Source organism: Hypomesus nipponensis, chromosome 10, assembly GCF_054491055.1.
Source record: "Hypomesus nipponensis isolate SF chromosome 10, ASM5449105v1, whole genome shotgun sequence".
NCBI lineage: Eukaryota > Metazoa > Chordata > Actinopteri > Osmeriformes > Osmeridae > Hypomesus > Hypomesus nipponensis.
In genome coordinates, this window is record NC_140370.1 from 5,404,288 (window position 1) to 5,417,993 (window position 13,706).

The following is a 13,706-nucleotide window of genomic DNA, read 5'->3' on the forward strand; positions in this document are numbered from 1 at the left end:
AGCGTTTAACTTCATATTTTATTCATCTGTCGTATGAGTGCATCTGGCAAATGCCTGTCGTTTACTGTACATACCTATCAATGAAGTTCCTTGGAAAGTATTTTTTGACACGCACATTTGCTATGATAAATAATATATAACAGATAAATATATTGTTGAATCATCATCAGAATCCATGCATTTGAAAATGTCCAGCATAAATATCCATAAAAAGCAGTATAACAAGCATTAAATAGTCAGCAATATATGAACACCATACCACACAACACCATAACACAATACCAACAAACAACATAATACAAAAAACAACAAACAAACCCTGACATCATTAGACACAACTAAAAGATTCCATCAAAGATTCCAAGGAAGGCCTCTACTTCTCTGTTGTCTTCTACTTGAGTCCTTTAAACAAAGGGAGAACAAATTGAATCGTTCGATTTTATAATGTTCAACACATGTAGAATAAATGTTTCTGATGATGTGTTTGATCTGTTTGATATGTGTCTCTACCTGGTATTTCCAGTCACATTTGTATTGTTAGGGATAATGTCAGTCTTCTTGGAGAAGAAATCAAACCTTCCTCCTGAGGATACTGTTTCTATGTCACTCGGTTTGGAAAATGGCAGAGTTGGTGCATTTCCTGTTGTTTCACTGAAGGCTTTCTGTATAAGGTCGGAAATAACAGGTTTTGGTGTTTGTGTTTCTGGTAGGACTAACAGAGACACAGTCTGACATTGTAAGTTGTCACAGTTACCTTGTCATGGTGATTCCAGGGTGCGGAGGTCTGGTGGCGTGGTCTGACTGGAGGAGGGGTTACTGACATGGACATCTCTGGAATAACAGCTGGCCTGAAACACAAGCAGACTACATGTCTCATGCAGACTCACAAGTTACATGTAGTGTCAAACAGATTGTTGTCGTTGTGACTGTGATACGTCTGTAGCTTGGCCTCACCTTACTGGGGTGCTAGTCATAGTGAAGCGTGGTTTCAGTTGTGCTTGAATGGGAGGATGTGGTGTTGAGTAGCCTGAAGACAAAAACTGTGTTACTATAGCTGTATGTAGTGATCAATCAGGCAAAAAGGATGAGTCGATACAGATTCATTTTTACTTTCTTTTACTGTTATAATTCATAACTTGAAAATACCCAGCAGCTGAGTATCTACCTTGTGACTTGCTGCAGTCCACTGCCAGTGTTTTGGCAGTGCAGGGCATCTCACTAGCATGTACCAAGTTCTCCTCGTCAAAGTCATCCCAGTCATCCCATTCATCTCCCAGGTCAAAGTTCACATTCGGGGTGTGCAGTGACGACAAGAAGCTGCTGTCGTTGACAGAACCAGTGCTGGGACTCTCTGCGTAACCTCTGTTCTCACTGTGAACAGCTGGTTTACTCCAAACGGGGACGCCTGAAGAAAAAAACACAGTTAGGCCTGGTTGATACATTTCCATCACATAAGTAAGCTGTTACGATAAAAAGTAGTTGAATGCCATGTTCACATGACATGTATTGTAACCATTCACACACTGCTTAATTAGCCAGGAGTGCTACATAATGCTTTGTGGTTCTGTCAGTGTGTTGGGAGCTGGCAGCCATACTTTGTGACAGGGCAGGGGTCTGGATAGCTGGAACCGCCTCCTTCTCTACTCCCATGGTCTCATAGATATCTTCTAGGTAGTCACCATACTCTGCAGGAATACGGACATTTCAAAGTGTATTTTTTAACACCAAGAGTGTTTATTTTACTCGTTGAGTGTCTATATACATAATCGGTCAAAGGTTTTAGAACACCCCATTTTTTTTGTTGAAATTTGAGCAGTTCAAGTCCAGTGAATAACCTGGAATGGTACAAAAGTAAACGGTAAACAGCCAGAAGTTTTAAAAAAAGTTACGTTTTTTTCAATTAACAAAGGAAGACAGACAGACCTAGCCTGACGTTGTCATACTTATAATTCTAGTCAGAATATGAGTCTGATAACTCCCCGTTGGGCTGTGAGTAAGGGGCGGGGCTAAGACAGACCATTATTACCCTTAAAAGTGTAGGTCTTTATCTTAGATAGAAAATTGCCAAGAAAGCCAAGGTGTCAGTGAGTACAGTTTCCTACACCATCAAAAGGAACCTGGAGGAAACTCTGACAGGAAGACCCAAAGCCACAACAAAATCAGGAGACAAGTTTCAGAAAGTCAACAGCGTGTGTGATAGGCGGCTCACAGGACAATAGCTTTAAGCACAGCTTAACAATGGCCTGCAGCCTTGCGAAATCCGAAGGTGAAACCATATCAATTGCTAAAATCCCCATGAACAATGAATGCATTAGTTGTGTATTAGTAGTTCTGCATTGTTTACCATTGTCAAAGCTTTCCTGATATGCCAGTTCTTGAGTTGTAGCAAACCCCTCTGCTGATTCTACACTCTGAGCACTGTGGTACCTTCAAAACATATACAGGTAAAGGGAATCACTCCTTTCAACTGCAATCATTAATGTAATTTGTCAATTTCATCAAGAAACGGTTTATGGTCAGTGGTTGTATGCAGTCAGAGATAGTTATTGTACATCTTCAGTTGTGTTTTGCAACAGGAGGAGATGGTTTACCTGCTGACACTAGGTAGGATGGGCTTGGGTTTATATGAGAACTGCTGCACATTTACAGACTCACTGTCACCACACATTCTCATCTAAATATCAGAGAAGGTAAAGAAGAATGTAGTTTCAGTATTAGTTAACAAGAGTAGTTCACACGAGTGATCAGAATCATAGTAAAACGAAGAGTTCACATTTCCTTGACCTTGAGGCGTTTGACAGGCGTCTCAGCCAGCGCATCGCTCCTATTCTTCAAGTCTCTGAGGTAGGAGGAGAAACTCGACCCAGGATTCACAGGCCTCTTCATAACCCTGGGCACTCCAACTTTGCCTAGGGAACACAGCCCCATCCAGAGAATATAGAACAGAACCATACAATAGGTCAAATTTCATGTCAATGGTCTCCATGTTTCTGTCAGACCACTGGATGTGGCCATCTGTTTGAGTGGCAGCACTCACAGCAGTCATGGCCACACAGATCCTTGTTTTTGCAGAAGTGGTTGCACTGCCTTTTGCCAGGATCTGGTTCTGAGAGGCCTATGTTAGAGCAAGACACGCATCAAACACACATTAACTGCAGTAAAAAGCCTGGCTATTTTCATGGATCAATGTCAATACAAGTTTCAAGATATAATCCATATCTGTTGTTACATTAACGTAGGACAACAGACCTACCCTTTTGTGTCTCACATATGGATGTGGCATTCCTCCCCTGTGCAGCCGCCCCAGCCTGTGGAGCTGGGGGCTGGGCTCTGGGCCCTGAGCCCTGGGCACTCTGATGGCAGGTCAGGGCTCTCTGCATCCCAGGTGGAGGGGGCTCCATAGGTTCAGCTCCAAACCTCTTTGCTCCTGAATAGTAGGCACTGAACTTCTGCTGAATGTCAAGTCCCACTATAAGACAGAGCATGGCATGGCTGAAATAGGGCAATGACGGAAACATGGTAGCATTTTTCATTCCAACTCTGAAAAGGTATGGGTTGCGGGCGTTGATGTGACGTAAAGTAAAGACACTGTGTTGATGTCCAGATTCTATCTGCCCTACCGTATTCTGAGCTGATCAGATTCACACTGATCTCCTCTCCTTTTGAAGCTTTTGCAACCTCAATCTTCTTGGACCAACTGCCAGATTTTAACAGCATCAAGTCTCTGATGAAAGAGAGAGAGGGGGGAGGGGGTTATGTGATGTATGTGTGTGTGTTTGTGGATACATCAGGCCACAAAGGGAGACGGTGTCTTACGAGAGTTTTTGCAGGAAGACCACGTTGTTGTCACAGTCCCCAATAAGCAGGGTGACATAGTGGTGGTCGGGAGCTGTCCTCTTAGACAGCAGATCCTCACGGTTCTTCAAGTTGACCGTCACCACGATCTCTGCAGTGGCAACGCTGTATCTCGGAAGCTGGGACAGACAATCATCTAGGAATCTTCTGTCAAATCAAACTAAAACCTAATCAATTGTATCGAGATTTTCTTTTGATTGTAAATGCCGCGCAGGAAGTCATGGGCGGGAATTTTCACCATGCATAATACCTGCTCCAAACTAGCTTCATACTTGGGGAGACGGATGATGGACTCTCTGATTTGATTGCCAAATGGAGGATGTCTGTTGACAATCTGGCAATACCAATGAACTTATCAGTGCTGTGAAACTGCTGGAAATAGATCAGTTGAGTCATCCATACTGTAACATATCAGAGGTGAGATCTCACCAGCTCCAGTTCTCTGGCGTTGGTTTGTTCGATCTTGTTGAAGGTGGTGAGGCCAGCATTCACCAGGGCAGTTGAGAGGGTCAATCCTGGAACAAAGATGAAAGTGTACTATTACACAAACTCAAGATTTGAAAATGGATCTTTTAGGTCAAATAAAAAACACAAGGTAAAGAAAACAATATGAGCATCAACACATTTGATATAAGCATTTGCTGCTGATGTTAACACTGAACCTATTTTCTCCAGTTGCTTAGAAACATAGGGTGAGTTCTCCCACAGCTTAGCCCTGAAACACTTGGCCAGGATCAGGGCGCTGAGAAGAGCAGAGAAGCCGGTCCTGGAGCGCTGGTTTAGGAACTCTGCCAAACCTAGTGATGGTCAAAACAACAGGAACCATTTATGACAACAAAAAACTTAATTTGAGCTTGTTCTACTTATTGTTAAGTCTCACTGCTATATTTTCATCACACTCAAACACAAGTTAATACATACATTTGCTGATTCTGACTCCATTTCTGAAGATTTTTGCTGTATCCTGGGTGAGCCCAAACTCCTGGATAGGGATGGAGCTCAGCTGAGCCTGAATCAAGCTGAAGAGAAGAGAGTGACACACAACTGTCAACTAGAACTGGAACTCCCTGCTTGCTTGAATAAGGCAGTACAATCATCCCTGCTTGACATACCAGTTCACTTTCATTTCGTTGTTTTTGATTTTTCCTTCCATGGAATACCTGTTGAATAAAACATCCACTTTTAGTTGTGGAACCCCCCCAAAAAACATTATTCCTGTTGCTCTTGTATACTACCTACTTATGACCTGTTCACTCATTCTAGAACATGTTTTACTCTGACCTGATGGTGATCCTGTTCTTGTCCTTGTTAAGTGTGTTCAGAGTTCTCTTCTCATTAACTCTCAGTTGCACATCAGAGAACTCTTTGCCCTTTGCCAGCAGTTCAATCTGGGTGAAACACCAGCTTTGATTTGAGTATTCCTGAATGATCATCTCAATTCTCTATGAATCTTCATCAAGTTGACATATTCATGCCAATAAAGCCAGTGACCTGACTAACAACAAAAGCAAAGTAATCTAAAGCAATTTGATAAGATGGATATTCTGGATAAGGCAGGCCGGAAGGAGTCACGACAAAGGAAAGGAGTTGACTTTTGGTTTATTAGTCGGGCAGCCCAGATCAAACAATCAGGTCAAGACAAACTGATAGCATGAGTGAGAACTCAGCTATGCTTAAATACATAAGTTGGACAGTACAGATATAGAATGCACAGAATTACTTCCTTAACGGGTCTTCAGTGGTCAGTGCACTGATACACTAGAACGTTCAGCAGGTGAACTGGTCGTTAATTTCACAAGTCCCAGTTTGTACATGTTTTGCCTTACTGTATCCTAACTGTCTGGGCTGTGTGCTATATTCTGTTCAGAGGGGGCCTCGCCGCAGGACCTCTTGACCTTACAGAGACTCAGGCTGCACATGAACACAGAAAATCTGCCTTACACAATTCCTACCATCTCAGGTAAGGTCTCTGTTCCAGACACTTTGCTGAACTCCTTCATGGTGTCGAAGGCTACACAGTATCTCGCCATCAGCCTGCCTCCCTCTGAGGAGGACGATACACATGAGATTCCAAGGTCGCCGACGCATCTAGTGTTGACTGAAATATACAAAGAAACTTGAAATGATGGACAATTCAACGAGAATGGCTCACCTGTAGCTTTGATGTTGACATCTTCATCCATGGTGACCAGGTCTACGGACGCCAGCGAGTTGAGGTTCTTCAAACAGAGCTCTGAGGACGAGTGAAGAGAGTCACTCACTTAGTTATTGAGGACTTTTTTACAAGAAGTCTGCAGACTTCCAGGAAAACATTGACAGCCTACCTTGTAATTTAGCTTCAATTCCACGTCTGTCCAGATCACTGGAAAACCCTGCAAAAGGAATCATGAGAAGGTGTTTTCTTTTTCTCTCCGTGAGGCACTGAACTTGGTCTACTTTGTCTTTTTACCAAGAAGAAGAAACCAGATATTTGAGCAGAGAGGCTGTGTCCTGGTTGCACCCCTTACCGTAGTGTTTGGGGTTCTTCAGGGCTCGGATGTAGAGGAAGGTGGAGCGGATCCAGTCCAGGGCCATATGGACGTCAGAGATGGTGTGGAGGACGATCTCAGCATTCAGGTGCTCCACCAGGTGACCATGCAAGCTAGGTAGGACAACAACATTTGGGGTGCCGAGTATTGAAGAGAAATAAAAAAAACATATATTTATATTATAATAATAATATGTGTGGTCTAAGAGCGAGACCGTGCAAGTTAGTCCATACCTGCTCTCTATGATCTCTGCCCCATTCATGAGCTGCATGTACTTGTCTTTGGTTTGGGACTTGGTCATGATCACTGCAGTCGCCGAGGAATCAAACTATAAACAGAAAGTATTTCAAAACAAAATAGCTGCTGGTGCTGATCCTCTGTGTAGACTGGCTGCGATGTCACCTTCGTCTGTGTACCTGCGGCCGGCCGGCTCGACCAATCATCTGCAGCATGTCGGCCTCGCTGTACTCCTCGCAGGAGCCCCCGATGTAATGCATGGTGGACTTGATCACCACCAAGTGGGCGGGCAGGTTCACGCCCATAGCAAGTGTGCTGGTGGTGACTGAAACACAACAATCGGTTCCCCCCATTTTGGCCATTTAGGGATATCTCCCCATCACAAACCTTCCCGAAGAATACACACATCTGGCAATAGATGTTATTTCATATTTTCCCATTCAATTATATTACATACTAAAGACTGGAAAACTGTTAACACAGACAGTCTGGGTCTGTTTTTATCTTGATGCTTGTATCTTCAAGTGAACAGCTATGACGTGGTGTAGCGGGTGTAGTGCTCACACAGTACAGGCAGGTCTCCCATGGTGAAGGCCTCTTCAATGCACTTCCTGTCTGACATATCAACTCCGGCATGGTGGTAACCAACGCCCACCAGCACCAGATCTGGACAGGTTCAACACAGATGGTTATTAACAGCCTTCTTGCCTGTGAGGATCCTCCTTGGACATTCACAACATGAATCTTTACCCACCTCTGAGTTTAGAATCTTGGATGGAGTTTGCATACTTCGTCAACCTGAAACAAGATTACCAGCAACTCTGGTTCAGTGTGACTGACAAGTATGAAGTCATGTTTGCCCGGCTGGTTCTGGGTTCCTGTATGGTTCATATGGTTCATGTATGCCTGGTTCCTGTATGGTTCATGTATGCCTGGTTCCTATATGGTTCATATGGTTCATGTATGCCTGGTTCCTATATGGTTCATGTATGCCTGGTTCCTGTATGGTTCATATGGTTCATGTATGCCTGGTTCCTATATGGTTCATATGGTTCATGTATGCCTGGTTCCTGTATGGTTCATATGGTTCATGTATGCCTGGATCCTATATGGTTTATATGGTTCATGTATGCCTGGTTCCTATATGGTTCATATGGTTCATGTATGCCTGGTTCCTATATGGTTCATATGGTTCATGTATGCCTGGTTCCTATATGGTTCATATGGTTCATGTATGCCTGGTTCCTGGATGGTTCATATGGTTCATGTATGCCTGGTTCCTATATGGTTCATATGGTTCATGTATGCCTGGTTCCTATATGGTTCATATTGTTCATGTATGCCTGGTTCTTGTATGGTTCATATGGTTCATGTATGCCTGGTTCCTGGTTTTGCCAGATAAACAACACCAAGTACCGAATAACTAGGAAAGGTTCACACCTCTGCTTATGATCGATGCTCATGATGAATCTGGCATCCTTGGCCAGGACAGTGGCTGACTGCTGAACTCCCTTTCTGGTGGAGCAAAACTGTAGGAATACAAGGAAACAACGTCAACCACAGTCGCACTGCCTGAACTGAAATGAATACCTCGCCGTAGTGGAGTAAGAAAACAGGGAGAGAGGGGTCCCACCACAAGAGAAGGCTTATGGTCTGAGTAGGTCTGAATGATGTTGGCCATCTTGTAGTTGAGCGACAGGTCAAACTTGAACTCGGTCTGGTTGCTGCTGCAGGGAAAGCCCAGCACCACCTTCCTCAGCTTGACCGGCCGGTGGCTCTCATCCATCTCCAGACACGTAGCAGGGCCTCCAGAGTCACAGAGCCAGTCAGCTATCTGCATACGCACAATCACACAAGACCAACCAAGGAAGAAAAATCCATCCAACATTCCAGCGTGACTGGTGCACTTAACAACCCTTCGCGTGGTCGTCTTCTGGCCGCTTACTCACGTCTGCGATGTTGGGAATGGTGGCAGAGACGGCCACGAACCTCATTGAGAGGTCTGCCTGGGGGTTCTCAGAGATCCGGTAGGCGTGGACTGTTTTCATCCTACTCACCACCACCTCCAGTGTGGCTCCACGAGTCTTGTCCTTCACCACATGGACCTGAGAGCGGAATGTATCAAATAAGGATGAATGAAAGATATATCTATAAAACGACCACATATGAAACTGTCAGTAACACTTTTCCACTTTTCGATCCGAGTGCTTGCGATAAGGCCTTAAGTTATTAAGTCTTGTCAATAAGCATATTATAAAGGCCTTTTTACCTATTTACTAATACTCTCATCTTACCCTTCAGTGTTACATTAACCTTCCGTAGCCCTAACCCTAACAAGTAGTAACACGTCAATACTGTGCAGTTGCCATTTCTGAGGGGGCATTTAACAGGCCCAGTGGGATGCTGACCTCATCAATCAGAAAGAGCCGGACCAACTGCAACAGGCAGTTATCCCTCCACTTCCTGGTCATGCTGTCCCATTTTTCCTTGGAAAAATAGCGTCAAATACTTCACATCAATGGCATGTTAAATGACATGCTAACACGGCCCTAGACTATATCACCACAGTGTTTCCCTCACTGGCGTAGTCATAATGATGTGGGCATCCTGAATCTCAAAGAAGTCATCGATTTCTGTGTCTCCTGTCAACTCCTTGCAGCTCAGCCCCAGAGGTCCAAACTTCTGTTTCCAGTCTTCATACCGCTGGCTGCACAAAGCTTTGATTGGGGCCACTGAGAAGTATGTAAGACTGCATTACCCATTACCATCACCAAATTACCATTTGTCATTGATTTTCCATGGAGACAGAGTGCTTACTGTATACAGCTTTGACATTTCTCCAGGGCTCTGAGGTCTCCATCAGTAATCGGGTGATGGCTAGCTCAAACAGCACTGTTTTACCAGAGCCAGTTGGGGCACAAGCCACAAAGTTCTTACTTGTGTAAAGGACCTGTAAACAGTTAGATGTGTGTATTATCTGATTCTGATCGGATTCTGATAGGCGGAACCAGCAATGCCCATCATTCATTATTTGTGCTTACATCATCTAGGGCTTTAGACTGGACATAGTTGAAAAAAGGGAACTCCTTGAAAACAGATCTGAACTTTGCAGCTGTGGTTGTGCTGAGGAAACATTCCAAATACATTTGCTTTTTATGCATCATACAGGTTTAAACATTTATGCTCTCGTTCTTTGAAATAAAGGATACGGATTTCAGACACTGGACGGAGCACTCCAGCCCCAGAACTACCTAACAACAGAGGATAAATTGCAGAAACAACGTTTTTAATCCATAGGCCTTGACAGGTCAACCCATCAAGGCTTTAACAACGCCATCTAGTGGTCATCTGTCATCATTGCAGTGGCATTTAAAGTATTTTCATCAATCCAACATGCATATAATTTAGACATTAAATAATTTCCATTTGATCACATTTCTATAAAATGATCCACCCCCCCTTCATTATTTGTCATCATAATCTACAGCGAATTGATGGAAACACACTGAAAAAAGAAATGCCGTCTTTTTAAGGGAGTATTCATGTTTGTTTGTTTTTCCTGAATTTCCCCTCTTTACACCTTAATCTATTTGGCTATTTGGCATCCTTTTAAAAATGCAGACAAGCAATCAGTCTGTCTGAACTGCACCTTGAATGTGGAGGGGCTGGGGTGTCATGGGTAGAACATGAGCCTTCTTTGTCCCCTTTTCCAGCATCGGCTGCAGGGGACCACCCGCTGCAGGCGGGCCCAGACCTGGGAGGGGCCTAGGGACAGCAGCTGACTGGCTCACCGGCTGAAGCTCTGTCGCCATGGAAACCTGGTGGCGAGGGAAAGTTTGTGCTCTGGGTCTTGGCTGGCTTCTGTGGTTGCTGCTCACGTCTGTTTCTTCGCTGTTTGCTACCTGCTCTCTTGGGGGTTTGAACAAACTGGAATCATACAGGGAGGGATAGAAAATGTTGATAATTGATTCTACAATCAAATATTGATGATATTTTTCTCTTTAGAAAAAGCTGTACTCAATAAACTGTCTTAATAAGCAGGCTACAGTCAAGACACTCATAATTGGTCCACTTACCTTCTCCTTAGAGGGGGGAAACTTCTCATCTCCAGCACATGACAGGAATCTTGTGGGGTTTCACTGCTAACTCTGTAACTCTTAGCTTCAACCTCCCAGGGGCTATACCTGTCTTCCTCCCCAGGCTCTTTTCCATCATCAATGTTTGGAAAGTGTGTATTTCTGATGGTGAATTTGTCACTGCCTTCTACTCTTTTCAGTGGTGGGAGAAATGTCTTAGACTTCTGAGAGAAACCTGTGTTAGAGGTGAAAGGAGAGTGTGTGTGTTGTGATTTATGAAACAGAATCTAATTGATCCTATTGCTGGGAAAGATTGTGCTGGGACACACCTTATGCTGCTTGAACTTACTGTATGGTAAACTCTCTGCCTCTCTCTGAATGTCCTGAGTAGACGGAATCTGGGAGTTGGAGGGAGGGGGTTCCAACTGCCAATGCCTTACCTCTTGACAAAGTGGCTTTCTAATGACAATTGGAAAGTGACAGGTTGAATAGATATTATATCTCTAGTTCATATCAGTATATTCGTTCCTGAATGCCAAGTCAAGATCCTGTGAGGACTAATGTGGGAAGCTGTCCCAACCCCAGAGACCACTATTCCTCCGAGAGCAGCCAAGTCTCAGATATGTTCCTCGTTTTATACTCACACTTTGTGCACAACTGGCCCTTCAAAGAACAGGCTGTCTAAGGACAGGCTGCAGTCTTCAGGGTCCAACATCTCCTTAGGTAAAATATGTTATGGTCATGTGATCCATATGAGGAGAGAGGGAGGAACCTAAATATCCATGTGAATTGTTGCCTTGAAATAATTGGATAGTCAAACTATTGTTGGACAAACTATTGTTGGTACGCCTGGTTGGATATCATTCGTTCATGCAGCCATGAACTCTCAGGGCTCGACATTAACTTTTTGAGGCACTTGTCCTTTGGACAAGTACATTAACGTTTCACTTGTCCATACACAAAAAATCACTTGTCCAGGTAAAGATTTATCATTTTATATATATAAAAAAAATTGTGTTGACATTTCTCGTTTGCTAGCGTCGGCAGTGGTGTACCTAGCAAGCTTTAGCAGCATTTGTATCGGTTAAATGTATGTAGTTAAATATCAGCAAATATTCAACTGTAATGTAGGCTATACACCAGTGGTGATTTTAGCTCAAGCACCCCTAAAAAAATAAAATAAATAAAAAATCTTATTCTTTATCATTTGATGCTGGTAGTTCATGAAGAAAGGGACATCCTTAGTTTTTTCATTCATTCAATATTTTGCATAATAATACATAAATGTATTAATTATTATCAAGTGAAATTAGGGATTTATATTAGCAAGGGGGTTTAGCACCTTAGCAAGGCACTGTATCCATGTCACATTCTAATTGGGGGCTGAGCACCCCTAGAGGTCTGATCCTAGAATCGCCCCTGCTAAGGCGCTCTCACACCAAACCTTGTATCATTTGATGCTGAGAAGGCAACGCAAACAAAGTAGTTCTGCTAACGTAATGGAGAGGTGCAGGCCCACGGAGTGAAGAAACGTAGACACGCGAACACCCGTGAAAGCTTGTCTCGCGGCCATTTCTCATATTTTAGATACAGTATAATATTAGATAGCTTGCAAATACTGAGGATAGCCTACCAAAGTAGAGCTAGCCAATGTCGTAGCAAAGCTAGCTAACGTTAGTTTGCTAGCTGTATAACATTTCACTGGGTCTTACAGCGTTGCTTGATTTACTGAATTTATTATGAAATGTTAAACTAGCCATTTGCCTACTTGAGCAAGTCACAGTTTTTTAAGCCCTGATGGTGTAATTGCGATGACACAGTAAACAATTCCTATTTCAAGTACAGTAATAAGCCCCCGTTCAAGTGTTAAGCATTAAATTAGCTGCACGGTCTGTAGAGATCTTGGGACGAAGCCACTTATTTTGTGTTTTGCTAATGCAGGATTCGGTCAAATAAATTCTGTAAAATAGACGTAATAATTGGAAGTTACTTCCAATTAAATTGGAATTACTATAACAAATCATTTTATTTAGTTTGAGTTTTAACTTCTCCAGTGGGACAGGTAAAGTTCTCTTCCACTTGCCCTATAAAATATTCACTAGTCCCGGACAAGCGGACAAGTCTTAATGTCGAGCCCTGACTCTATTCTGTTTATATAACTAACTAATTAACAGTACTGCTTTAAGTGATAGTCGTGCCACACGTAATGACTAGCTTAAATGACGTCGGTGAGTCATTATGCAGTTCTAGTACAAAATGTGCTGGTACAGACGGTTGTGCTAGCTACACTAGCTTGCTAGCACTCATTGTCCAGTATCAATTAAATTCAGTCCTTTAGCACACTTATAGCCTACTATCTAGTAGGTATTGTACTTACTTTTGTACGTGGATTAGCGTTTCTAAATTTCCTCCCAAAAATAACTGGTTAGCTAAATAGAACAGCCACTGACAGGCAAACTGGTATTTTAATTATACAGGGGGTGGGCACGAGACTACTGATCTTTGCCCGCGCATCTGTCATATGGCCACATGTAGTAGCATGTTAAACACGTAGTTTGCTGATGGAAGTTCCTGTATTAAACTATACTAATTTTAAAACCACGAAGCTTGTTGGTACTTACCAATCTTTATAAAGTATTTGACCTCTTCATCTACCTAGGCCTAACTTTATGCCGATACATTGTATGCTACTATGCTGTCAGGTGTGATGGTCGAAGGTCCAGTTGGCGGCCTACAGTAGGCCAATTACTAAACCAGACACAAAATAACAAGATAAGGGAACATAAGGTGTAAATTATCAGTGGATGTATGATATTCATTTTATAATCTATGAAAATAAATAAACGTTGGATTTTATTTAATTGTTTCATTCAACTCCCAGGATTCGCTCCCGTCGGTATGCCATTTGTAAAATATTTTTGGGTGGACCTTTCAACCACAGAACTCATTTGTATTTTACTGATTGATTTGAGAGAAAATGTAAGGTTGTAGGCTACTTGAGGTATCCAAT

At 42.9% G+C, this 13,706-nt stretch overlaps 1 protein-coding gene across 8 annotated transcripts; it reads right to left on the reverse strand.

The window, feature by feature from the left end:
• Positions 1-3: 3 nt before the first annotated feature.
• On the reverse strand, positions 4-13,460 carry hfm1 (helicase for meiosis 1). 8 transcript variants are annotated; one of them, XM_084706919.1, is made up of 41 exons: positions 13,074-13,293; positions 11,341-11,414; positions 11,046-11,155; positions 10,697-10,931; positions 10,523-10,547; positions 10,270-10,438; positions 9,830-9,871; positions 9,662-9,732; positions 9,438-9,570; positions 9,201-9,352; positions 9,029-9,106; positions 8,570-8,725; positions 8,254-8,454; positions 8,061-8,149; positions 7,375-7,418; positions 7,185-7,286; positions 6,800-6,945; positions 6,617-6,711; positions 6,363-6,496; positions 6,180-6,227; positions 6,008-6,088; positions 5,808-5,899; positions 5,137-5,243; positions 4,968-5,015; positions 4,777-4,874; positions 4,518-4,652; positions 4,285-4,370; positions 4,106-4,189; positions 3,817-3,974; positions 3,621-3,724; positions 3,254-3,469; positions 3,038-3,115; positions 2,785-2,909; positions 2,592-2,674; positions 2,345-2,427; positions 1,596-1,685; positions 1,166-1,405; positions 955-1,027; positions 755-848; positions 511-662; positions 4-402 (listed from the first exon to the last, which is right to left on the reverse strand). In XM_084706919.1, the coding sequence occupies exons 2-41, from the start codon at positions 11,409-11,411 to the stop codon at positions 339-341; spliced, it is 4,392 nt and encodes a 1,463-aa protein (XP_084563045.1). In that variant the 5' UTR covers positions 11,412-11,414; positions 13,074-13,293; the 3' UTR covers positions 4-338. The 8 variants fall into 8 exon arrangements, with proteins under 8 accessions (XP_084563045.1, XP_084563043.1, XP_084563042.1 ...); XM_084706917.1 differs by lacking the exon at positions 13,074-13,293 and adding an exon at positions 13,318-13,460 and having other exon boundaries at positions 10,270-10,547; positions 11,341-11,411; XM_084706916.1 differs by lacking the exon at positions 13,074-13,293 and adding an exon at positions 13,318-13,420 and having other exon boundaries at positions 10,270-10,547.
• Between the last annotated feature and the right edge of the window lie 246 nt (positions 13,461-13,706).